Genomic DNA, 27,640 nt, shown 5'->3' on the forward strand with positions numbered 1-27,640 from the left:
GGCCAGACTTGATTATTTACAGACCGCCTTCATATAGCTGGAATATGCTGAGTGTGGCTTTAAACAACAAACAAACAAACAATCATAGATAGGATACTGGTAAACCTAAGGGATTCAACTCTGAACAGCTAACTGTGGTACATAAGACAACTTGGCCACCTTGATCCCATATTTTACACAACAGTCCAGGAATCCTTGTCATGATTCTCAAGTAAAGATTGCAGCATTAGGTTGGTTGGTTTGTTGTTTAAAGCCGCACTCAGCAATATTCCAGCTATATGACGGCTGTCTGTTAATAATCGAGTCTGGACCAGACAATCCAGTGATTAATGTCACAAGCATCGATCCACGCAATTGAGATCTATGACATGCATCAACCAAGTCAGTAAGCTGCAGCATTAGGGCCTTAGTTTATACTACAACTGACTCCTTTACATTTCTCAATATTGCACAATGAACAAAATAAACAGATTCAGAGCTCCAGATAATCTGCGTATCTGTGTAAAATACGCATCCAAAATGCAGAAATATGCAGTAAAATAAAATCCAAGCGTATCAAATACGCAACGAACATTACCATGATTACAGATTCGCTACAAAAATAGAACTTGTGCGTATCATCAAAATATTGTGAAGTAACCCTGCGTATTTGATTAGCAAATCAGCAACTTACTTTGAAATTATAAACGGACATTCTGTCAACCTTGCCAAACTCCACGATGACACTTACATCATGATCATTTGCCATCACACTTTCATGTGGAAGTATCGTGGTATTTTTGAGTCCTTTAAAGCTCTGGAACCCACACGACACCAGTTTGCAGGGACTAGATGGATAGTGTTTTTAAATATTTAACTTAAATACCCACATGTGTAAAAACTAGTGGGTAACAGAAATTTGAATACGCAGATAGAATTACTGATACCCAATAATTTTAAAATGCATGGGTAAAATACCCACAACACCAAAAGCTTATCTGGAGCTCTGCAGATTCAAATTTGTCTCTGCTTAATCGACAAAATATCTCCATGATAACTTCCTACCATGCTTACCATGGTTACTGAATTGATAACATGAAACATTCAGTTCACATTTTCAGACACTTCTGGTTTATTTAGCACAGTTTTCATCACAGATAATAATGAAATGTTGACTTATTCATACACCGTACAAAGAAAGCTCTTCAGACTATCATTGTAACATATGATGGCATCTTTTCAACAAAGTGATGAACAATAATTTTTCCAAGGTCCTTTGCTCAAAGTTTTAACTCATAATTGGCACACAACTGTTCTGCACATAATGCACTACAAATTTCTCAACATGATCGATAATGACATCTCTACACAAGTAGCTATGTTGTCTTCGTCTTCTTCTGTTCCTTTCTCTTAAGCACGCGCTCCTGTTCATAGGCTTCAACATCACCATCAGGCAAGATGTTTGTAACGACACCGTATCCCAGGGTTCCTCTTCCATCTCTGATGGTAAAGCGTTGACCCTTTTCCATAACCATCTTTTTCTTAAGGTTAAAGATGACTTTAGCATCCTCCCCTGGCATAACCATATCTTTGTCTGGGATTTTCAAGGAAGCAGGAGCATCCCATGTTGTACAAAACATTTGGGCTTGGAAAAAATCGGTAAACGGTTTTGCACGCCCTCCTTCATCTTTGCTCAACAGGTAGATTTGTGACTCAAATCTGTTATGTTGTTTGATAGTCCCTGGTTTGGCTAACACATACCCTCTCTTCAGGTCATCCCGCTTGATGCTTCTTATCAAAGCTCCAACTTGGTCTCCGGCTTCAGAACGATCCAAGTTCTTGTGAAACATCTCAATGCCAGTGACTGTTGTTTTCAGGACTTTATCAAAGCCAATTAACTCACACTCATCACCCTTCTTGATGACGCCCCTTTCAAGCTTTCCTGAAACAACAGTTCCTCTACCAGGAATAGAAAACACAGAGTCTATGGGCAGAAAGAAGGGTTTTTCAAGCTCCCTAGAAGGGTTAGGGATGTAACTGTCAACATTTTCAAGAAGCTCTTTGATCTTCACAGCTCCAATTTCAGGCTTAACTCCATCTAGGGCACATAAAGCAGACCCAATGACAACGGGGGTGCCGTCCCCATCATACCCCATCTCTGTGAGTAGTTCTCGTACCTCCATTTCAACAAGCTCCAGCATCTCCTGGTCGGCTGCATCTGCCTTATTGATGAAGACAACAACCTTTTGTATACCAATCTGTTTAGCAAGCAACATATGTTCTCTAGTTTGTGGCATGGTTCCGTCCGTGGCTGCGACAACAAGAATGGCGCCGTCCATTTGAGCTGTTCCTGTGATCATGTTCTTTATGTAATCGGCGTGTCCCGGGCAGTCGACATGGCCGTAATGACGATTCTCGGTTTCGTATTCCACCAATGCTGCATTGATTGTAATACCTCTGGCCTTTTCTTCTGGGGCATTATCGATGTCTTCATATCGTTTCATGTCTGCTTTGGCTTCTTCGGACAGGACTCTTGTAATCGCCGCTGTCAAGGTTGTTTTTCCGTGGTCCACATGGCCGATTGTCCCAATATTTATGTGAGGTTTCTCTCGCGAAAATGTCTTTTTCTGGCCTGCCGGTTGTGCAAACCTCGCAAGGGAGAAGGAAAATGATCTCCGATTGCAATATAGCAGTTCTTTGGATATGTTAACGAACAGTTTGGAAGTGCCCGGCCCATTCTTAGGAGCAAGTACCTGACGAAACAGGAGCGACGCCATTTTGGAGCATGCGTGTTGTCATTCGGAATATCTCGGCGTATAGCGTGGTACAGCGCAGTCAGTATGATTTCCGAGTTAGCAAAGATTCCCAAATGAGCTTCCGAATGATGTTTCTGCCGATGAAACCCGAGGGCGAAGTTGTCTCCCTTTTCATTGGTAGCGTGAACGTCCACCATCTTCAAACCCGTTTCATAAGCATCTTTTTTTACTCGAATTCATATTCATACAAGACTTGTACACACTACGCATATTCCCAGTGCAATTTTCTGACTGTGACTTGTCATAATTTCAAGCTCCAAGAAACGTACAGCACGATCATAATCCAAGTTGATCTATACTTCTCCTTTCATATATGTTATTCAGACATTATAAAATGGAAGCGTGGGTAACAATCACACGTGACATCTATATACCCAAATATTATTTTTTTCAAACATGACGTAGATTTCACTTATTTAAAAAGTCTATACCACTGAGCTCCAATTACATATGTTATAAACTCAGTCTAAAATTGGACTAACATCTCATGGACTTTTCAGATAAGTTCAGGAATTCGAACCACGACCATAGAATTATGGACGCAACTCTGCAGTGGGACCTAACAGTAATAATACATAGGTGACGAAATTAGCCGAGTGAAGCCGAGTGAGCGACTTGAGGTTCATAAGACGCCTGTGCCCTCTGTCTGAGACTGTTGCCTATTATCGAATGTCGGACATTATTCTCGAACTGGGCCTCCTGATAAACTCATAGAACATGTCGATGGTGTCTGGCAAACTAGAAACATAACCGAATAACGTTATTTACAATATGTAAAGGATATATGATTTAAATACGTTTTAAGTTGTCTCCTAAGTGATTTGGAATAATGATTACAATTTTTAATAATGATATTCTATTTCAAACATTTGACTCATTGGGAAATGAATTAAGGGTCTGTTTGTAATGAGTTACTATCCTTGTTCTATCTATATATTTTTAACATGTTTCCCATGCCATGTAAGTTCATTTCAGTGTGAAACTGAGCAGAATCGATGCGGTTGAAAAAAGCGCACATAAAATTTCATTTGGTGCGGGCCTGCTGGTATCCATAGACACGCATTCAAAATGGCGGACCTAGCTGACAACATCCCCGATGCGGAATATTATCCCAATGTTGATGGTGAATATGTTGTTGTCAATGGAGAAACACATCTTATTAACACTGATACAGATATTCTGAAACTAGACGATAACCCAGATCTACTATACGAGCCGCTTGGTGATGAAATTGACGATAATATCGGAGTCGGACCTGGGGGCACTGACGACGAAGACGATGTCGAAGTAAGAATTCATCGTAATATTTATGTGTTTCAGACTAATTGTCATTTCTTTCAGGTACGACCATGGGGTGAATCCCTGCCTTTTTTAAATAATATGGAAACAGGGAAAATAAAATACATCAATCTGTCGGAAGGTTTCTGTTTCTGGATGATCTACAAAATGTTTAGAGTTGCACCCGACTCGCCTAAAATCAGACTCGCTTAAAAATATATCTGACCCAACTCGCCTAAAAAATATATATAATATTTCGGTATGCGTTTGGCAAATATAACTTAGGTTAAGCCTAATGATCACAATTACTAGTATATTCATACACAAATATGGAAATAATAAAAAAACCAACAACGTATCATCCATAGATTTGTCTTCTGTCATATTTACATCATAAAAAACATACATTAAAAGATCACTAAAGTCTTTACATACATCATGGGTTCGTTATATCCATCAAATAATAAATCCATAATTCATATCTTGAAGATAACACAACGTACGTTGCAGTTGCACCACCACATGTTCACTAAACTGACAATTGTATTTTTCCCCGGAGTTTCGAAGAATTCTCGCCTATGATTGGTCAACACAGATATAATGATAAAGTGACAACTATTTGTTATCATAGTACAGTAGTCCCGTGATGAACTCTTTTGAGTTTTCTCAGGTAATCCACTCAACTTGAAACAACAACGTTAATAGACTTGTATTTATTTTTTATCGCCCAAACTAATCAATCAGTGATGTGATGTCAATGAGACTGACACCGATTGTATCAAAACAACGCCATGAAACATGATGAAATCGTTCACTCAATCTAGAAATGTTCCCAAAGCAATATAAAAATGATAGACAACACCTGCAAATCATTCAATCTCTGAAAATGTCAGATAACTGCATGTACTGCTCTGAGCCTTGCCGTTGGAGACACATTATGCGTATAAATATGCTTTACTAGCTATGTATTTCTGATAGTTACATACTTATTCTAAAATACAAAAAACGACCGTAGTTCGCTCAACTTTTTAGGCGAGTCGGGTCAAAATCTTTTTAGGCGGGTCAAATTTTAGGCGAGTCAGGTGTATCCCAATGCATAAAAACATTCGTAGAAAAACTAACTACAGTAAACTACGGTTATAACAAACATGCTTATAACGAACTGACAGATATAACAAACTTGCTTTTTTGGTCCTGACTATTTGCTGTTGTTATACTATATATATGCTTATAACGAACTACAGTTACAACGCACTAAATTTAGTAGTCCCTTTGAGTTCGTTATAATCGTACTATACTGTAAACAAATTCTTCTATATAAGTCCAAATGAACTGCATTTTAAACCTCTGCTCAGAGACAATCTATAGTATGTATATAAAAATATACTACGGCATTTGAATATCGCAACTAACAACAAAAACAGTCACTAACCACATGGCAGGAAAGATTTACAAATTAAGTGCAGCATTATTATTAAACTCTAAAATATGTTTCCTACCCTATTTCCTAACAGTTAACAAGGCATTGCTGATATTTCGAGAGATGAGTGAATCAAAACTCAAACTCTGCTTCGTGCCAGTAGGTTATGTCTTCAACATAGAATTCAGGTATATTCTGAAAGAAAAAAACTCCTCGATAAAAGGTGTGACCTCCATTGCCTCGTCTGTAAATTACAGCTGCAGTGAGGTCACCTATTTTCGAAGACCTGATTGGTTTGGTACTTTAGCAGTGTTTTCATGAATGAACAGACATGTTTTGGCACACAGTTCTCAACTTAATTCTTGCAGGTCGGCATTAAAACTTAGAAAATAATTGAAAGTTTGAAACTGATGAACAAAATATGAATATTTGTCAAATTACACTATTTCACACTTCCTCTTCATCATGACACGGCCAGCAAACTCCTGAATGATGACAGAATCTTCTGACAGATGTACGGTACTTCGCATGACTAAAATGTTGACATGCGGAATGCATGCATTCTCAAGTCACCAGCTTTGATGACGTCACACCTCTCGTTATAATGTGACAAATCAGTATCATATACAGCAGTTCAAAAATAGGTGTCGTTCGAAAATAGGGTACTCGACAATAATACCGCGAATCGATAGTCATGCCAGTATAGGAGGACACGGAGCAGTCACAGATGACATCCTTACCTTGTCAGCTTCCTGATGAGGTTAACCTCACTGGTAATGCAAACAAGGCATCCCACCACACAGTCAAATCCTGTTATGGGACTCAAAAGGTTTGTCACTGTTACACTAGGATTATAGGATCATGGGTTACTCAAAGATTTGTTTTGATTATGACCCATGGTTTGTCTGGTACTAGGGCTGCAATGAATACACTATGAGGCGAATACAATATATAGGGTAATGAATGCGAATATTAATTCACGAATACAATAACAAGTCAGCAGATGATATATTATTTGTTATTTTCAGTGAAGCAATAACGACATAAATTATTTGACATGTTTTGTTTATTATTAATATGTTATACATTTATATACTGCAATTATCCGGGTACCAGTATCTGCTCAAAAGAGACAATGTTTTGGTTTTGGTTTGGTTTGTTGTTTAGCGCCGCACTCAGCAATATTCCAGCTATATGACAGCGGTCTGTAAATAATCGAGTCTGGACCAAACAATCCAGTGATTGACAACATAAGCATCGATCCAAGCAATTGGGATCGATGACATGCATCAACCAAGTCAGCGAGCCTGCCCACCCGATCCCGTTAGTCGCCTCTTACGACAAGCATACCTTTTCCCAGTTACCACAATACTGTCAAAGTAAATAGTATAAGAGTGTTGTCTTTTGAAGAAATCTATGCATATATGTTCTTATGGGTATTTTTATGTAAATGCACATGCTTGCATATTCATAAGTATTCGATTCTAGTGGCCATGAATAACGAATTCAGTTCATGAATGGATACGGTTCGATTCACCGAATACACAACTGAATCGTAACAGCCTTATCTGGTATCATTGTTCTTTCCTCCAAAACGTAGCTGACACACTGTGATTTATCTAAACAATGACTTCAGTACAGTTTCATGTGGCAATCTGACGTCTGCGAATGACGTAAGGCTATGTTGAAAATCTTCAAACTTCTACTGATAAATAATAATTATTGTTCTTTATAAGTACTTTGCTCAGTCTGATTATATCTTGAAGTGAAATGCAATGTTTATATAAAAAATGTAATTATGTACGACAATATCCTAATTTTATGCCAATTATCTTTTTCAAATTTGTCAGGGTAACTGTACATGTCATACTTCTTCTTTCAGCTTTCACCTGATGGTATCCTGGACGAGGAGACAGTCGGGCGTGGCTTGTCCAACCTTGGTCGATCCGCAGAAGGGGCTTATCAAGTGTATTTACACTGTACAGTGCCTGTAAGTATATAAATGGCCATCATATCTGTTGACAGTCTCATTCTGTTGGTACAATAAAAAATGGGGTCAGTGAAGAAGCGTAGTGGTAAAAGAGTTCACTTGTCACACAGGGGCACGGCTGGCCCACTCGTCTAAGGCGCTGCCATTCAACAGAACCCTATGACAGTGGGTTTGAATCCCGGTTTGCCCTGATTATGTTTCTAGGTTTGTCACCATCATACTCATGCTCATTGTTTTCACCGAAGTGGTAAACGTCTGAGACCTGCATCACTTCGGGCTTTCCTCCCACATTAAGCTGACATGCTGCAATTTAACTGGAATACTGTTAAAAGCGGTGTTAAACCCAACTCACTCACTCACTCACTCACTAAAACAATAGTGAAATTTGAAAATTTTTTACTCACCTGCAGGAATTTTACTAACCCTGACTCACTCACTTGTCACTCAGAAGGCTTTGATTCTCCTTTGAATGCATTTCTGGTGTCCCCCGTTGTGATATTTCTGGATTGCAGCCTAAAACCATACTCACTCATTCATTGAACAATATCTTTATCAATTATGAATATATGGTGAAACTGTTGCATTTAATGTGATTAACTGTACATATAAAATCTATGATATTTCCACCTTGTGACCAAATTAAATGCTTTGTGGGACTTAAAGTGTGGCTAATAAATTGATAAATAAAGTTGCAACGACATCATAATGCCATCTTCTGTTGTTGGATTTAGCAACTGCAGTGGAATTCTCAGTGCTACAGGTAGAACATAGAAACAGGACATGTTCCAATGAGATAAAATGTTTGAAAAATATGAATGAGATAATGAGCAATGTTTATTCAGAATACTTTGCATTTCAATTTACTCATTTTAGGACTTGAATTTTCAAGGTTTGTACTTTCTCATAGCTATTTCATGGTGATGATACCTCGTAGTGGGACGATACACTGATTCTCTACTTCTCGATACAAGTTGTTTGTTGTTTTACGCCGCACTCAGCAATATTCCAGCTATATGGGGGCGGTCTGTAAATAATCGAGTCTGGACCAGACAATCCAGTGATTGATATCATGAGCATCAAGCCACGTAATTGGGATCGATGACATGTATCAACCAAGTCAGCGAGCCAGACCACCCGATCCTGTTAGTCGCCTCTTACAACTATCATAGTCACCTCTTAGGGCAAGCATGGGTTGCTGAAGACCTATTCTACTGCGGATCTTCACAGGTTCTCAATACAAGTATCTTTCACAGTTGCTCACTAAGTAAGAAATATCATTTCTGACCTTGAATGTTTTCTTTAATAACTGTTGCACCAAACACTTACTAGGGGTAAACATTAGTACTAAAAGCGTAAATATTTTCATCAATTGCACCATGCTTGACACTGCTAACTGTAAGTGGTCAGTGCGTCAGGCATTTGGCCATCCTGTCTATGAAAAATATGGCTTGCACACCATAGATAAGAGCATATGCATGTATCGTGATATGTGTTTGATGGCGAGAACAGTATCATGATATGTAGAAGGATTGCACAGTTGGTGTATTGTCCCCGTCGTAATGATAACTATTGTCATTATTACTGCAAACACCAACCTGTTGGGTTTTACGGGCACTTCTATGGGTTCCCAGTAATCTTCATGTAAAGTAATAGTGACTTATCGGAAAGGGTGATCACTAATCAGCTCACAGGTTGGTTTGTTGTTTTAACACCGCACCCAGCAATATTCCAGCTATATGACGGCGGTCTGTAAATAATCGAATCTGGACCAGACGATCCAGTGATTAATGTCATGAGCATCGATCCACGCAATTGGGATCGATGACATGCATCAACCAAGTCAGCGAGCCTGACCACCCGATCCTGTTAGTCGCCTTTTACGACAAGCATAGTCACCTTTTATGGCAAGCATGGGTTGCTGAAGACCTATTCTACCCCGGAATCTTCACGGGTCTATCAGATCAGCTCACATGTCTGTGATCTGGTTGATTGCATGTCACTGTATTCCAGTTGCATGGATAGATGCTCATGATGGCAATCACTGCATTGTCTGGTCTAGACTCATTTTTGTCTTTTTAATGACTGCTGTCATATAGATGGAGTATTGTTGAGTGCATCATGGCACAACAAAACAACAAACTACAAACTCCGTTTAAAAACTAACATCTGTGTTGCAGGGCTTCAACTTGACAGACATCAGTATCCTGGCAGAATATGTCCATTTACAAAAAGTGGAGATTCCCTACAACGAAATTACAGGTAAGTACACAGACAACATATGAATTATCAATGTGATTCAAAATGAAGAGTTGATAAAAACCAATGTGAAGCACATATGTTGACATGATTTCCCAGGCTCGGCAGCTTTACTGACACAATACCATTACCAGTGTAGGTATATTACAGACAGTATTGTTGGTATATTACAGACTGTATTGTTGGTATATTACAGATAGTATTGTTGGTATATTACAGACGGTATTGTTGGTATATTACTGACAGTATTGTTGGTATATTACAAACAGTATTGTTGACATTTTTCAGACAGTACTGTTGACATTTAACAGACTGTATTGTTGGTATATTACAGACAGTATTGTTGGTATATTGCAGACAGTATTGTTGGTATATTACAGTCAGTATTGTTGGTATATTGCAGACAGTATTGTTGGTATATTACAGTCAGTATTGTTGGAATATTACTGACAGTATTGTTGGTATATTACAGACAGTATTGTTGGTATATTACTGACAGTATTATTAGTATATTACAGTCAGTATTGTTGGTATATTACAGTCAGTATTGTTGGAATATTACAGACAGTATTGTTTATATATAATAATTAATGATGTCAAAATAATAATAAGTTCAAAAGTGCATGAAACTACCACTCACAAGGTTGGATGTACGGAATCAATAAGTAACAATACCACAATCGACAAATAAATATCAAATTTTGTTTTCAAGATGATGTTTTCCACATTTAATGTTTCTAAAGATGTTATGTGGGTTGGAGTAATATGGTGCTGGGATAAATGTATTCTTCAAAGAAAACAGTTATTGCAAGTGCGGATCCAGGATGTCTTAAAAAAAGGGGTTCATTGTTTGAGACCTGTTCATTAATTTGGGGTTGGGAGTGCTATAATTGTTACTGCAGTGTTCAAAACTGAGCATGAAACTCAGGAATCCTCGCAATGACCCCAGTTTTAGGCTAAAACAAAATAATAGTCTTGGTTCGCAGGCACCACTCGCATCATCATAAAATCTGCCGCACGTTTTGTTTTTATTTACATTTTCAAAAAAATATAAAAATCCTAATACTTCAACACAATGCAAACAATTTTTTTTAAATGGAAACAAAAACGAAATTTACATTGAACTTTATGATGATGTGGGCAGTGCCTGAGAACCAAGACTATTATTTATTTCAGCCTTATAGATAAACATGTAGAAAGTCCCTTCGTTCAAATACTATAGTAGCAAACCTTTAACATTCCAAGACACTGCAACATCATTTTAACATGACATTTGACAGATTCTGTTTTTGCCAGTTATTTAAGTGTCTTTCTTCCCTTCCATTTCACTCATCTACACATACCAGTTCACCGATGTACATATGGTTGTTATAAACACAAGCACACCATCACCCAGGTCTGCCACTGGGTTGACTGAACAGTCTCACATATACCATATTTTCTTGAGTATAGTGCGCACCCAAGTAAAATGCACAACCCTTCTAGTGGATTCAGTATTTTGGAAAAAGTTTTTTTTTTTTTTAATATTATGGGTGGCCAAGTCGTCTAAGGCGCCGCGGTTCGCTGTGCAGAGTTGTGTCCCTTGGGCATGCCAGAAACCTATGATTATGGGTTCGAATCCCGGTTCGCCCCGATTATGTTTCTTGGTTTGTCAGCACCATACCTGTGCCCGTGGGTTTCACTGAAGTGGTAAACGTCTGAGACCTGCATCACTTCGGGCTTTCGTCACACATTAAGCTGACATCATAACTGGAATACTGTTAAAAGCGGCGATAAGCACAACTCACTCACTGACTCACTCGAATATTATGCACAGAAAATTACACCATACCCCTTCTGCGAAATCCGGTAAACAAACAGATGCTTAGAAACTTGGTCAGTACAAATTTGAAATTTGAGATAAAAACTTCCAAGACATGTTGATTTACCTTTAAAATAGTATATTTGTTCTGCAAGGCATTGTTTTACATGCAGGGATTTAGATTACCTTGTGGACCCGTGAAGATTCCGGGGTAGAATAGGTCTTCATTAACCCATGCTTGCCGTAAAAGGTGACTATGCTTGTTGTAAAAGGCGACTAACAGGATCGGGTGGTCAGGCTCGCTGACTTGGTTGATGCATGTCATCGTATCCCAGTAGCATGGATCAATGCTCATGATATCAATCACTGGATTGTCTGGTCCAGACTCGATTATTTACAGACCGCCGTCTTCTAGCTGGAATACTGCTGAGTGCGGCGTTAAACAACAAACAAACAAAAAAGAAAAAAGATTACCTTGTGTATTTTCTCGTACACTAAGCTAGAACCAGCAATCAGATGTATGCACGTATGTTTCTGTATCTAGACCTGTCCCCACTGAGTAACCTGGAGCACCTGCTGATACTGGACGCCTCCCACAACCAGATCCCCAGGGTCCTGGACTTCACCCCTCCTAAGAACCTGATGCTAGTTGACCTCTCCTTCAACCAGATCGAGGAAATGGATGACCTCTCTGCTCACCACTTCCTGAAGAAACTCAACCTTGACAGTGAGATTGGCTCATTACCTTTTGTGCTGTCGTCTTATTTTTACCAAATATATACTTTGCTGTCAATGCAGCTTTAAAAAGGAAGAAACTGGAATCCGAATAAATCATGAACAGTTTTGATGAATAGATGCCATTTTAGATGCCATACACTGTGGTGAGTCTACTCATATGCAGAGTTTATTAAAGGCTTCATAATAGAACTTATCTTTTTTAATTTGTTTAAAAAATAAATAAAAAAAATTAATTACCGTATTCGACGTAATAAGCGCCCCGCTCTAATAAGCGCCCACAGCGATAATTGCTTACATATTGGCTAGTGAACAATCGCAATTAGCACCCCTTCCGATTGATCAATGTACACAAATCTTATTTATTCGCATATAATATGCACTCGTGTGTTATATGCACCCTTAATAATGGGCAGTGAATTTCTGGAAAAATGTATCTGTCGTACATAAACATTTCAGGCTGTCAGCATAAACCACGAAATTTACGATCTTTGAGCTATGGTTTTTCCACCAAAATAATATTCTGATAAGAGCCCCCTATTTCTAATTTTGAGAGCACCCTGGGCGCTTATTACGTCGAATACGGTGTGATAATAAACCCTGACCCTAATTACTAACCTTTGTTTTTCAGACAACAAGATTCATGAACTGAAGGGATTGAACAACTGTAAAAGACTCTCATTTCTTAGCATGGCACACAACAAGATTGAAAACCTGCAGGGTTTAGAGGGCTTGCCTATTCAGCATCTAAATATGGTAAGTGTTAATTTTCTTTAATGCTTCAGGGGCGGTCGGGTAGCCTAGTGGTTAAAGTGTTCGCTCGTCACGCAGAAGACCTGGGTTTGATTCCCGACATGGATACAATGTGTGAAAGCCCATTTCTGGTGTCCCCCACCGTGATATTGCTGGAACCATACTAACTCACTCACTTTAATGCTTCACACAATTTTGTTTGTTTGTGTGAACATATACCTATATGTATAATATGTGATATGGTATGCTGTTGTTGGAAATGATATGATGAAAGGTTTCAGCATTTTTCCATTTTTTTTATTACAGTGTCACAACTCCTTAACAAGGATTGAGAATATAGAATCTCTCACATACCTAAGGGTAAGTATATGTTGGAAGGAAAATAGTTATGTTCATACAATGGTTAAAAACTCATTGTTAACTTGTCCTCTTGCGCCTGCCAATCTTTATAAAGTTATATCCTAATGTCGTTTTAATACCTCTTTCCTTCAAGAGGTATCAAATTTGGGGAAAGGATTTGGGCATTTGGCATCAGGGAAACTTGTTTTGATGTTTGTTCAAATGCATACGTTTGGCGAGATATGTGAATTTACATGAAGCATGATGTTATTCAGTATAGCTACACACAGGAAGCCTCTGTCCAATCTTAATAAAACTATATACTAAAGTCATTTTGATGCCTCTTTCCTACCAGCATTAAGCTTAATTTCTGAACTGTGTCCTGACCATGTGCACTACAATTTTTAGTTATTGTTCATTTTTATACTATACCCAATGTCAGACCAACACTCCAATAACATAAAGCTCATAGCAGTGCTAATATGTCCTTGGTGATCATGGTGAAAGCATTAGTCTAAGAGAAATCAAGGGAGACAACTCCCAATGACCAGTTGAGTGATGTCATACGGTTTAATAGGGGGGGTCGTCAAAACCCAGCTGAACAATGGACCAACCCGTGAAGATCTGGGGTAGAATAGGTCTTCAGCAACTCATTCTTGCCATAAAAGGAGACAATGCTTGTCGTAAGAGGCGACTAACGGGATCGGGTGGTCAGGCTCGCTGACTTGGTTGATCCATGTCATCGTATTCCAATTGCATGGATCGATGCTCATGGTGTCAATCACTGGATTGTCTGGTCCAGACTCGATCATTTACAGACTGCGGTCATATAGCTGGAATATTGCTGAGTGCAGCGTTAAACAACAAACAAACAAAAGGGGTGTGATAGAGCTCCTGTTATCTTACCCCTGTGGTTTAGGCATCCAGGGAGGACCTGTGCAAGTCATGGAAGAGTACACGCGTGTTTGATTGTTTGATTGTAGCACCTGAACCTGTCCGGGAACAAGATCCGCAGTCTGTCTGGTCTGGAAGGTCACGACATGTTAGAGTACATTGACCTGGAAAACAATGAGGTTTGTATGGTCTCTGCTACCTTGATTTATCTAAACTCCCACTGTATAGATAAACTAACTAAATAAATGATTCCTTTAAACACTTGTTCAATCAATTCCTTTTACAAAAAATGCTCTCCATATACTTTTGAATTATAAAACAATTCAATTTCCCTTTCATTTTCCAAAAAATATTCTGCTAAGGGATTCGAGTGCAATTTATGAATTCATCAATGTTGTGTATTGAAATTCCGATTAATGCTTAGTTTATGAAAATATGAATTTTATATTTGTATCTTTTATCTGTGTGTATGCTATGTTCGTACATGTATGTGTAACTTGTCAGGTGATCGACATCAGTGAGATGAAGTACTTGATGAAGTTGAGGATGTTGCGACAACTGAACCTGCTGCAGAACCCGGTACAAGAGTTGCCTGACTACCGACTCTCCATCCTCTTCAGGCTCCAGAGTCTTACCGACCTCGACAGGATGAGGGTTGAAGTGGAGGAGAAGGTACGTTCACCCCTCCCATGTACAGTCTGTGTCATTAGGTTGTTTGTTGTTTAACGCTGCACTCAGCAATATTCCAGCTATATGACGGCGGTCTGTAAGTAATCGAGTCTGTACCAGACAATCCAGTGATTAATATCATGAGCATTGATCCACGCAATTGGGATCGATGACATGCATCAACCTGACCACCCGATCCCATTAATCGCCTCTTACGACAAGAATAGTTGCCTTTTACGGCAAGCATGGGCTCCTGAAGACCTATTCTATCTCATGTCATTAAACTGTGTGGGGGATCAGGGTTAGAATAGGTTCCCAGCAACCTACGCTGGATGTAAGAGGCAGCTAAATGGATTGGGGGTCAGGCTCAGTGATTTGGTTGATGACTTGTCATTGTACACTAATGGCATGGGTCGTCACTATATCAATCACTGGTTTGTTCAGACTCCGTGGTTCACTAAGTGTTTGACTATGTCCACAGGTTGCAGCCAAGAACATGTTTGACCCTCCGCCAGAGGTCGTGGCAGCCGGAGATCACATGATGCATGTGGTCTACAACTTCCTGCAGCCAAGCAGAGTGTGGGACAGGTTTGTCGAGCTTCTCAAAAAGAAAAGACAAAGAAAATGTGACACTTTGTCAAACCTTTTACATGTTTTACCATTTTTAACAATCCAATAATTATCTACAATTGATTCCTACCTGGTTTACAGACATTTGGCAAACCAACTATCTTTGATAGATTAGAAAAAAAGTTTGAAAAGAAATTGTGAAGTTCAATTGTTTTAATTTGGCATGAAGTTGTCTGGGGGACAGTTTTGAGTGAAATATTAATTCTGATTAAAGCACAGGATCTTTAATATTTTGTCAGTAATCCATATGTATATTTACATCTGTCAGAGAAGGTGGTGGTCTTTTTATTTTGCTGAAACCCATCCAACAAAGATAGAGATCGGGTAAATAATAATAAAATGTAACTATTTTTGTTTTATTTCCTGATTGAGGATTTGGGCTCTCGTCGTTCAAATGTGTACCAAAAAATTAAAGAGTGTTGTCCAACAGGTAATTTTCTATTTGCAGTACTTTACCAAACATTGAGACTGTTTACCCTATGCTGGTCCTGGTGGGTCCTCAGGGTTCAGGGAAGAAGGACCTTGCTCTCAAACTTACGGAAGAATTTTCTGATTACTTTGGTTATGGGTAAGTACTAAATAGATCAAACATAAAATATAGTCTTGCAGGGTGTGTTTTTGCTACAGTAATCTCTGGGCTGCTTCATGAAAACAAGTTTGGTATTGACTTGTTGCTGCACAGAGCTATAGAGGCTCTTCCACAGTGCTTTCCTGCTAGACCTCCAATTCGGAACATACCACATTAACAACTCTGCCATAATGCTAAAACACCTGCCTTCAAATCTGTGTACATATGTTTTCAATCATGCAACTTTGTACTTATTGGGTTGGAGACAACGAGAAGGATTTTGGGTTGGCGTTGTTGAGCTCAAAGTTGTGTTATTGATCCAAGAACCGAGCATGTGACCATCATTAGTTTTACCTCTGAACATACTTGATCATCAAATGTATCCTAACCCCATCAGTTATGATCACTCTCACTCACTCACTCACTCACTCACTCACACTCTCACTCACTCTCTTTTTCTCTCACTCACTTACTCACTCTCTCTCAAACTCTCTCTCTTTTTCTCTCACTCACTTACTCACACTCTCTCTCACTCACTCACTCACTCTCTCACATTTTCTCACTCACTCACTCTCACTCTCTCTCTTTCTCTCACTTACGGGATTAGGTGGTCAGATGAGGATTAGTATTACAATCTAATATAGGTTGGGTTCATAAATAATCACTGACTGGCCTCATGGTAATATTGTTTTGGGGAAGCATTGCTTCATCAAGTGGATCCCGGTGTTTGAATAAACTGTGTCTCCTATATCAGTTGGCTTGTGTTTCGCACGGTGTTGTTCCACCTGTGAAGATCTGGGGTAGAATAGGTCTTCAGCAACCCTTGTTTGCCGTAAAAGACGACTATGCTTGTAAGAGGCGATTACCAGTAATGGGATCGGGTGGTCAGACTTGCTGATTTGGTTTGTGCATCTCATGATGTCAATCACTGGATTGTCTGTCCAAGACATGATTATTTACGGACTGCCATCATATAGCAGGAATATTGCTGCGTGTGGCGTTACACAACAAACAAACACTTTAATGTACTGTGTATCCATGACCGACTCACTTCAAGCCCCTCTGTTGACAGCATGCCAGACACAACAAGGAAGCCCTACGCTGATGAAGTCCATGAGAAAGACTACAACTTTGTCTCCATTGAAAAGTTTGAGATAGACATCAAAATGGTAAGGCACTTTGTAATTCACTCTGCTTGTTTTGTCAACAAATGCCTGTCATAGAAGTGAGTGAGTTTGGCTTAACGCCGCTTTTAACAGTATTCCAGTTATATCACGGCGTGTCAGCTTAATGTGGGAGGAAAGCCCGAAGTGATGCAGGCCTCAGACGTTTACCACTTCGGTGAAACCCACGAGCATGGGTATGGTGCTGACAAACCTAGAAACATAATCGGAGCAAACCGGGATTCGAACCAACAATTATAGGTTTCTGGCGTGCCCATGAGACGCAACTCTGCACAGCGAATCGCGGCGCCTTAGACAACTGAGCCACCCGTGCCCCCTCAAAACTATTCAAAACACAATTGCTTTCAATTAACTTGCATACAGAAACGCATGCATTAAATGGAAAACTCAATTGTTCCAAAACAGCATGCGCAAATACCCAATGGACCTTTTTCAGCATGCATACATCGGAGCTAATTTCTCAAACACAATTACAAGCTAATTTACTTTCTCAGTCAAGCCTATGGTTAGAACTGTTATGTACACCTAAACCATTATTTCATTTTTTTTAAATCTCAAAATGCATACTCATTTTGAGAAAAAACCAAAAGAGTGATGAATAGATGAGTGAAAAAATATTTGTTACCTAATGAAAAATGCAATAACCCAATTAAAGTACAAACCTTCGAGTAAAAATTCAATTGCTCAAAATCAAAAAGTTATCTGGAGCTCTGGTCCCTCATGGCTTCTGTGATCATGGGTTCCAGGCCCTCATTTTGCTTTAGACACTGACACCTTACGTGTCAGCTGCGCCCTCGGTCAAGTCATTTTGTGACCCCTCCCAATTTTTCAAAATCATGGATGTGCCCCTTAGCCATATGCATCCCACATCAAATAAACACGCTGCGATAGGCCTAAAACTGAAATATTGTTCAAAGTGACTTTCAACCAAACTCACCAGCCTTCCCGTTTACTGGTAATTACCAGTTTTTTTAGCGGTAAAATTAGGCTTGGACCGGTAATTCATGTGTCTGCCAGTCCCTGTGGACCGGCAAATGAAGTACCTAATAAATCCTGTTGAACAAAACATTGGTGATATTCATAGAAGTACATTTTTTTTAAGAAAGTCAGCTTGTCTTGTTACCATCAGGGTTTCCCCATGTCTATTTCTGGGTTAAATATCCATTTGTAGCGAGTTCGTCTGGAAATATCAAAAATAGAGAAAATTGTGACTGAAGCTTGAGTGAATGACCTATAGGTCTAAGTTACATCAGAGATGACATCTTTGCACTGAACAAGATGTTGAAAGAATTAAAACCAAATAATTTTCATTCGTTTTTGAATTTTTTTAAAGTTAGGACTGACAAAAAAAAGGTAATTTTTAGAGTTGTGGACTGGCAGTTTCAAAAGCCAGCGGGAACACTGCTCACTCAAAACTGAAATATTGTTCAAAGTGACTATCAACCAAACTCACTGATACACGGCATTGCTTCAGTGTGAATGAATATGTACATGAACCCCTTCTGCTTGACCTAGGGTCAGTTCATCCAGTCCAACGAATACCACAGTGACTGGTATGGTCTCCAGATGGAGTCTGTAGAGGGCGTGGCCAGGGAGGGGCTGGCTTGTGTGGTCCAAATGGAGCTGGAGGTAAGTCATGATAAGATAGCATACATCTGAAGTAAGTACCGTATATGACCGCATATAAGCCGAATTTTGAGGACCAGAAATAAAATTCTGTAGAAAGGGGTCGGCTTATCCACGGGATACACTTTCATGATAGTATTTTACAGATCGTGATCTGTCAGAAACATCGCCTGAATGACGGTCCGATAGATCACAACTTCCCGAAAGTTTGGAAGTTGCCACGACCATCCGCGGTCATATACCGTACCTTTCATAGTTACTTTCTTGTCCATTAAAGGCATTTAAGAAAAGACATATTTTAACAGAGACTGATCTTCCATCAGGGGATTCACTGAGAAGAATATATTTCCTGCAGACTAGGGCTGGAACAAGTCCAAATTAACTTCCCGGGTACCCAACACCCTATTACCCAACCCTACCCGGGTACCCTCTGTAGATATTTAGAGATAGGTACAAACTGTACGATTTGGAAAAGTTTGACCGGAGCCCCAGGAAAATGTATTTATATACACGTGTAAAGCGATCTGGTCATGCATACACTGAAGTTTACTGCATGAAGTTTTATCTTTATTCAAACATATAAAAGTCAGAAGGAATGGGTGTATTGTCAGAAAGAAATGGGAACATTAGTGACTTATAGTGTAAACATAGAGTTTTGGATAATTTTTGTCATTAAACAATATGCATGTATCACGTGACTAACCACAGGTCTGGGTAGTTCTGTGGGTACCCGGGTCCTACTCAGGACCCACCCGACCCGGGTACCCGAGTTACCCGTCCCAGCTCTACTGCAGACATTTCAGTTTATTTTGTTATCTGAATACACTGCACTGTGTTCAGTATGTGTCTCATCTCTTGAACTATTGGGACCTGTGAAGATCCGGGCAAGAGTAGGTCTTCAACAACCCATGCTTGCAGTAAAAGGCGACTAACAGGATCAGGTGGTCAGCCTCGCTGATTTGGTTGATGCATGTCATCGTATCCCAATTGCGTGGATTGATGCTCATGATGTCCATCACTGGATTGTCTGGTCAATCATACAGCTGGAATATTGCTAAGTGCGGCGTTAAATAACAAACAAACAAACAAACAAACAAACAAACAGACAGACAGACAGACAGACAGACAGACAGACAGACAGACTAACTTAAACTATTGTCTTGCAGTTGACCTTTTTGTGGGGAACACATAAGCCAGTGTTCTTTTGAAAAATAGTCCTTTTTAGATATATTTTGCTTTCTCTTTTCATTTTTTCAGGTTCAGTGGTATCCTTATAAACAATTTATTCATAAATTCTAACTAATAGGTAACAAAATGCTGGTGTCGAGGAATAAAATAATCATATAATCATTTGTTTTAAAATGAAAGGATGAAAGAGACCATCAATAACTGACTTCAGGCAACCTGTGGTTTGTTATCAACCCTACCCTGTCATTGCCATTATGTTACTTCTAGCAACTGAACTGCAAACTATTCTAACATTTAGAGATAATTTCTTGTAATGGGAGGGATGAGTTATCTTGGAATGTTGCCTACAGGGGGTACTGTCGCTGAAGAACACTTACTTTGAGCCGAGGTACGTGCTGATCCTTCCACTGAACCATGAGGCTCACGAGCGCCGACTCCGAGAGAGGGGCATGTACTCTGAGCAGCAGATCAAGGACACTCTGAAGAGAGCCGAGATGTACAAGGACTACAACCAGGAACACCCAGGCTTCTTTGACATGCTGATCAACAGTGGTAAGTGAGCACTGGTCTGGTCAGGTGGGGGTGGGGTAGCCTAGTGGTTAAAGCGTTCACTCGTCCCACCGAAGGCCAGGGTTCCTTTCCCCACATGGTTACAATGTGTGAAGCCCATTTCTGGTGTCCGACTGCTGGAATATTCCCAAAAGCAATTTAAAGCCATACTCACTCACTCACTCACTCTAACGCAGGTTCTTGTCAGGGCCATTGCTGGAGATGTGGTGCATGATTTGATGTGTATCAAACTACTCTTGTTTCAATGGATGCATTGCACACTACATGTCTTGATATATGGTTTGCAATATCATTCGGTTTTTTGGCCTGTCTGAGATTTGGCATCTATAAACCTACATGCGAGCCCACTAGCTTGAAATACTTGACAACTAGATATACATCAAGGGTATGCATCAATCCTCTCTGTACTTGTCATCATTTCCATTTATCCATAATATCTTATCCTTACGTTTGGTTGATGCATGTCATCGATCCCAATTGCGTGGATCGATGCTCATGATATTAATCACTGGATTGTCTGGTCCAGACTCGATTATTTACAGACCGCCGTCATATAGCTGGAATATTGCTGAGTGTGGCGTTAAACAACAAACCAACCAACCAACCAATCATTTAGATTAAAAAGTTCAAGATGAAACCTAATTAACAAGATCCATTTGCTGAATCTTGTGTAATCCATTGTTGAGGTTAGTTGGTGGACTGGCATTATATTTAGGGTAGATAGCCCTTAATTTCTAACATCCACAAAGGGGTGGTTAAAGTTTCTAATCATCACACGAAGGCCCGGGTTCGATTCCCCACGAGTACAACATGAGAGGCCCATTTCTGGGCCAACAATGACAATACTGGAATGTTGCTGAGGGTGGCGTAAAACCCAAGACACTCACTCATGCCAGACAAACCATAATATGTTCAGCCTACAGATTATTACTTTCTCAGAGCTCCAGATAAGCTTTTGGTCTTGTTGGTATTTTACCCATGCATTTAAAAATTATTGGGTATCAGTAATTCTATCTGGGTATTCAAATTTCTGTTACCCACTAGTTTTTACACATGTGCGTATTTAAGTTAAATATTTAAAAACACTATTCATCTAGTGATGTAACTGTCATCGTGGAGTTTGGCAAGGTTGATGGAATGCCCGTTTATAATTCCAAAATAAGTTGCGGATTTGCTAATCGAATACGCAGGGTTACTTCACAATAGTTTGATGATACACACAAGTTTTATATTTGTAGCGAATCTGTAATGTTTGTTGGGTATTTGATACGCTTGGATTTTATTTTACTGCGTATTTCTGCATTTCTGATGCGTATTTTACGCAGATACACAGCTTACCTGGAGCTCTGTTTCAATTGACATCCACAAGCAACAGCTGATTTGCCTCATAGGTGGATTATCTTTCTCCCTTAAGTTGAATTGCGGACTTACTGCAACTCTTGTCTCCAGATGACATCCAAGATGGCTACCGTCGCCTGCGTCATCTGGTGATGGACTACCTGGGCATTGGCTCCATGTCGCCCAACATGATGAAGGACCCCATCAACAACTATGAGGAGGCCCATGGCGAGACGGATATGTACCCTCTCCCAGGTGCTGCTGCTGCCGCAATGATGGGGGCACGCACCTGGTCGAAACCAAGCCTTCCCGACAGCATGTCACAGACCAGAGGCAAAGTTACCTCCCCTGCTACAACAGGAAGAGGGATAGTGGTGAGTTTGAAAGAGATATACAGTCAAGTCTCGTTATGCCGACACTCGTTAATCAAACAATTGGATTTATCCGACACTAATGATGGGAATCGATTAAATCAGTGCTATTTAGACCCGTTAATCCGACAGTCTCGCACTCCAACTCTGACACACCTAATTTGCAACGAATTACCGAAATCACTCATTAATCAGTCTCGTTAATCCGACACAGTTATCAGCGTACTCTGTGGTCATCTGCCCGCAAGTACACAGCAAGTGTTTTGATGCGAGACGAGTCGGCTGGTAGCTGCATATTACAACAACAATATTAAACTTGCTTAACAATAAACAATTAATGCTTTGAATAAAAAGAAAAACAGGATAAATCACATGCTTAGATTACCTCCATCTTATCAAAATCAGATACAAATTCTCGCTCTTCACGAGGACATCCCATTACAGGTCACGTCAGAACAACCTTTCGTAAACTATGACCTACCAATGAAATGACCAACAGGAAGTCGACGTTAGCCACTTAGAAACCAGCTTTCTTAAGCTTTAGGTACCAGTTTCAAAGTTGCGACTTCCATTCCAGACTATGCTTTTTAAAGTATTTGAATCAGTCATACAGTCAGTAACAGTTGTTTTGTGTTAAACCTTAGAGGTTTCATGATTAGAAAACATATTCCTCCAACAATGTAACATAACAATATGAATATTTATTTTATATTTTGTATTACGTGTTTGAATCCTTATATCTGTCGTGTAGTTGTCCGATTTACGATCACGAATGTTGATACTACTTAATTTGGTTTATCCGACACACTTGTTAATCCGACATAATCATATGCAACCATCTATGTCGGATTAACGGGACTTGACTGTATATTGGCAGTGATAAAAGTAACTGTTTCTAGACTAACGGGGTCAAGATTTACAGTTCTTGATGAACAGGGTCCTAACAGGGTCAAAACGAACTGTTTCCTGGTGAACAGGGTCCTAGCGGGGTCAAAACTAACTGTTTCCTGATGAACAGGGTCCTAGCCGGGTCAAAACTAAATGTTTCCTGATGAACAGGGTCCTAGCGGGGTCAAAACTAACTGTTTCCTGATGAACAGGGTCCTAGCGGGGTCAAAACTAACTGTTTCCTGATGAACAGGGTCCAGACTGCTTCCTGATGAAGACGATCCTAACAGGGTCCAGACTAACTGTTACTTCATGAACAGGGTCCTAACAGGGTCCAGACTGCTTCCTGATGAACAGGTTCCTAACAGGGTCCAGACTAACTGTTACTTGATGAACAGGGTCCTAACAGGGTCCAGGCTAACTTTTCCTGATGAACAGGTTCCTAACGGGGTCCAGACTAACTGTTACTCGATGAACAGGGTCCTAACAGGGTCCAGACTAACTTTTCCTGATGAACAGGGTCCAGACCAACCATTTCCTGATGAACAGTGACCTAACGGGGTCCATACTAACCGTTTCCTGATGATTAAGGTCCTAACAGGGTCCAGTAGAACTGTTACCTGATTAACTGTTTCCAGACTAACAGTGTCCTGATTAACGGGGTCCAGACTAATGTGATTTCATCACAGCTCTCACTCTCGCACTCCCTTGTGTGTTTCAGGAGGAGGAGTCACTGCGGAGGAGACACAGTGCAGCTAAGGGGGTAGTGGCGGGCTATGTGCCACCCCTGTATGAACAGCTGCTTACTGGGTACGTACAAAACAAATTGACATTCAAATATACTGTTATGATTCTGATGGGGGACTTGATGTCTTGTAGTTTCACTTACTGTTGAGATAGTGTAGTCAGAAGGTAATGTGTGCTGGATTTATTAATCAGCTTACTAAAAGAGTGAAAAATCGTGTGCCAGTATGTTATCCCTTCAACAAATTTTGCAGAGGATATTAAATGGACACTATCAATATGTGCAAGATGTACTTTCCGGCGCAGATCTTGAAAACTCTACAATATTTCTTCACCTCACTTGGCACAGAGATAAGTCTAATGGTGAACTGGTGCCTTTTAGATAGTTTGGGGTTTTCGACAAAAGTATTTACTGTACCGGTATCCATGTCAACGACTTTGACTGATGTTGGAAATGGTTGTAATGCTCATTTCTTTGTGCATATTTTGAAAACCATAACTGATTTCTTCATATAACTTGGTCCATAGATGGGTCTAGTGGTGAACTGGTGCCTTTTGATAGTTTTAAGGCTTTCGACAAAATTATTTTGCGAGTTTTGACTGAGGCTGAAAATGTTGGTAGTGCTTATTTCCAGAGCAGATATTGAAAAACATACAATATTTTTTTTTAACAAACTTGGCATAACAGATAGGTCTAGTTGTGATTGGTGTCTTTTGATAGTTTGGGATTTTTAAAAATTTATTTTTCGAGTTCCAGTGGCAGCAAAATACAAATGATATTTTCCCAAAAATTACTAGTTGACATATTCACGACAAGTATTTACCATTTTGGGGGATATTGATGACTTTGTCCTCTTAAGAATTATTTAGTTCAGGTTGAGGTTCTTGTTCAATGGGGTTGGTTGGGTAGCCTAGTGGTTAAAGCGTTCGCTCGTCGAGCCGAAGACCCGGGTTCAATTCCCGACATGGGTACAATGTGTGAAGCCCAATTCTGGTGTCCCCCGCCGTGATATTGCAGGAATATTGCTAAAAGCGGCGTAAAATCATACTCACTCACTCACTCTTGTCCAATGGATCACATGGATCACATTTACAGACCATGAGTTGCACTGATGTTTCATGCTGAATGGCGGTATTTGTCTGTGCTGTAAGCAACATGTTACCCTTTGCTTGTATTGAGCAAGCAAAAACACACATAATGCATACACAGATCCAGAGGGTGGCACTGGGACAAGCATCCCTTGTACGTGTGGTACTTTTTATGTGAACGTTTACAGACCTGGCACTTTTTATATAAACCCTTTATACATCTCTGGTAACTTTGTATTTAATTGCAGAGCTAGAGGTAAGCAGTGTATTTGCGTAAAATACCCCCCCCCCAAAAAAAAAAATTCAAAACCCAATTACTTTCAATTAAGTTGCACACAGAGTCGCATGCATTAAACGAAAAACTCAACTGCATAAAATCAGCACGTCTAAATGCCAAATGAAGCTTTTTCAGCATGCGCACAAAGGAGCTAATTTCCGAAACTCAATTACGAGCTAATTTACTATCCAATATAATTGGAACAGATATATATCTAAAACATTATTTAATTTTTTTTTAAATCTTAAAATGTTCACTAATTTGGGGAAAAACCCTATAGAGTGATGACAAAGATGATGAATATTGGTTGCCCCATGAAAAATGTAATAACCCAATTAAAAACGAAACCCTCGAGTAAAAACTCAATTGTTCAAAAAGTAATCTGGAGCTCTGTAATCGGGTAAACCATACATGGGTACAGATGGGGTTTCGCACAACCCACACAAAACATTTCTTCATGGATTATTTCTGTCACCTAGCAGTTGTTTAACAATACTATTACCGTATTCAATGTAATAAGCGCACCGCTCCAATCATGCTAATAAGCGCCCACGGCGATATTTGCTAATATATTGGCAAGGGAACAATCCCAATTAGCACCCCTTCCGATTGATCAATGTACACAAGACTTATTTATTCATGTATAATACGCACTCATGTGATATATGCACCCTTAATTCTGGAAAAATATATCTGTCGTATATAAACATTTCAGGCTGTCAGCATAAACCACGAAATTTATCATTCAACTGTTTTTTCCACCAAAATAATATTCCAATAAGACCCCCCTATTTCTAATTTTGAGAGCGCCCTGGGCGCTTATTATGTCGAGTACGGTACTTGCAAATGTATGAAACACTAGTCAGACGAAGTACCCAGTGGTCTGACTTTTTCCCATTTCCCATGTTTGAGGTATGTTTGAACTCATCCACTCCATTCCCTGTTGTACAGATATCCCAAGACAGCCCCTCAAGCTGTGGACGACCAGGTAGGTCTGGGTGATGAGATGGACCCTCGGGCCTTCTCCGCCCCCGTCAACAGCATCAACGTGGGCAACAGCGGCGCCCTTCCACCTGCATCACCTGACTCCAGCACTGATGATGCAAGTTCCGGCTCAGGGCTCTCGGACTTAGACTCTGCAACAGAGCTACAAAGAGGCAGCACCCCACCCAGTCAAAACAATGCTGCTAAGGGCCTCCTGCCTACGGAAACTGTTAACCCACTCGAACTGATTTCTGAGCAGGGATATAAATCTGCCTCCAACACTGAGCTCCCTGCTCCACGACCACCCTCCGCACCACGACCCGACTCACGCAACAGACCGGGGTCAGACCGACATAAAATCTTGCCACCCATCAACCAAACACAAACAGTTCCTGTGTCATAGCAACATGTTTAAGTACTCAAGCTTGTCTGTGATTTATATAAAAAACATGATCGATCATATATTGATTTGATTAAGAAATTGGAATTATGATTACTTGATCTCTGATAACTGGAAATGAAAAATAAAGCCCAAATCCTGTTAATGTCTCATCATGTGAATTTCCGTCAGATTGTCTTTCAAAATATTATCGAAATTTTTAAAGTATGAAACTTATTGAAGTTGTTTTAAGTTAAGTTTCCGATGTCAACCATGATCCATACCACTGTATTGAAATCTTGATGAGTTGCTCTATGATCTGTATATCTACCGTCAGTTAACTTAATATATGTTCCTAATTGTTTCTTGTCATAAAAGGGGCAGGCGGGTAGCCATGTGGTTAAAGCGTTCGCTTGTCACGCCGAAGACCTGGGTTCGATTCCTGACATGGGTACAATGTGTGAAGCCCATTTCTGGTGTCCCCAGCCGTGATATTGCTGGAATATTGCTAAAAGCGGCGTAAAACAATACTCACTCACTCTTGTCATAAAATAAGTGGTTACATGTTGAAATATTATAAATTTATTCCAAATTAATGTGTAAAGTTTCAGATATTGACAGCTGAGAACCATGCTATAGGACTTAATTCAGATTTCATTTATCTATAACTGCGAACTGCAATTTAGTTAATTTCCACATCATTGACATGTTGTGTTACATGCACCCATGTGTAACCATCATGACCATGCTTGGGTGTAAATGACACCTCTAAGTGTATATAGAAGGGTAGATGATAGATCTTTTCATATGATTCATGTTTTGTATGATCCACTGTTCTGCGATGCTTTGCTTGTATTGTAAATAATATATGTAA

The 27,640-nt window shown here is 39.8% G+C and overlaps 2 protein-coding genes across 2 annotated transcripts; one reads left to right on the forward strand and one right to left on the reverse strand.

Moving 5' to 3' along the window:
* Nucleotides 1–1,093: 1,093 nt before the first annotated feature.
* LOC139445083 (elongation factor Tu, mitochondrial-like) lies at nucleotides 1,094–2,779 on the reverse strand. The gene has a single exon (XM_071226166.1). The coding sequence runs from the start codon at nucleotides 2,754–2,756 to the stop codon at nucleotides 1,356–1,358; it is 1,401 nt and encodes a 466-aa protein (XP_071082267.1). The 5' UTR covers nucleotides 2,757–2,779; the 3' UTR covers nucleotides 1,094–1,355.
* A 988-nt stretch (nucleotides 2,780–3,767) lies between these two features.
* On the forward strand, nucleotides 3,768–27,639 carry LOC139445082 (leucine-rich repeat and guanylate kinase domain-containing protein-like). The gene is made up of 16 exons (XM_071226165.1): nucleotides 3,768–4,082; nucleotides 7,376–7,483; nucleotides 9,661–9,742; nucleotides 12,085–12,267; nucleotides 12,907–13,031; nucleotides 13,335–13,388; nucleotides 14,351–14,440; nucleotides 14,766–14,933; nucleotides 15,412–15,518; nucleotides 16,009–16,128; nucleotides 17,201–17,297; nucleotides 18,828–18,941; nucleotides 20,477–20,678; nucleotides 22,146–22,408; nucleotides 24,015–24,103; nucleotides 26,355–27,639. The coding sequence occupies exons 1-16, from the start codon at nucleotides 3,864–3,866 to the stop codon at nucleotides 26,788–26,790; spliced, it is 2,457 nt and encodes an 818-aa protein (XP_071082266.1). The 5' UTR covers nucleotides 3,768–3,863; the 3' UTR covers nucleotides 26,791–27,639.
* Nucleotide 27,640: the final 1 nt, after the last annotated feature.

Source organism: Haliotis cracherodii, unplaced genomic scaffold (assembly GCF_022045235.1).
Source record: "Haliotis cracherodii isolate W230 unplaced genomic scaffold, xgHalCrac1.p SCAF_6, whole genome shotgun sequence".
Classification (NCBI taxonomy): domain Eukaryota; kingdom Metazoa; phylum Mollusca; class Gastropoda; order Lepetellida; family Haliotidae; genus Haliotis; species Haliotis cracherodii.

Bases quoted from the DNA above. Each gene is read 5' to 3' on its own strand.
- LOC139445083 (XM_071226166.1), bottom strand. From the start codon at position 2,756: ATGGCGTCGCTCCTGTTTCGTCAGGTACTTGCTCCTAAGAATGGGCCG.
- LOC139445082 (XM_071226165.1), top strand. From the start codon at position 3,864: ATGGCGGACCTAGCTGACAACATCCCCGATGCGGAATATTATCCCAAT. The intron at 14,441-14,765 runs GTTTGTATGGTC...GTAACTTGTCAG, and splicing joins TTGACCTGGAAAACAATGAG to GTGATCGACATCAGTGAGAT. The intron at 16,129-17,200 runs GTAAGTACTAAA...CTCTGTTGACAG, and splicing joins TCTGATTACTTTGGTTATGG to CATGCCAGACACAACAAGGA.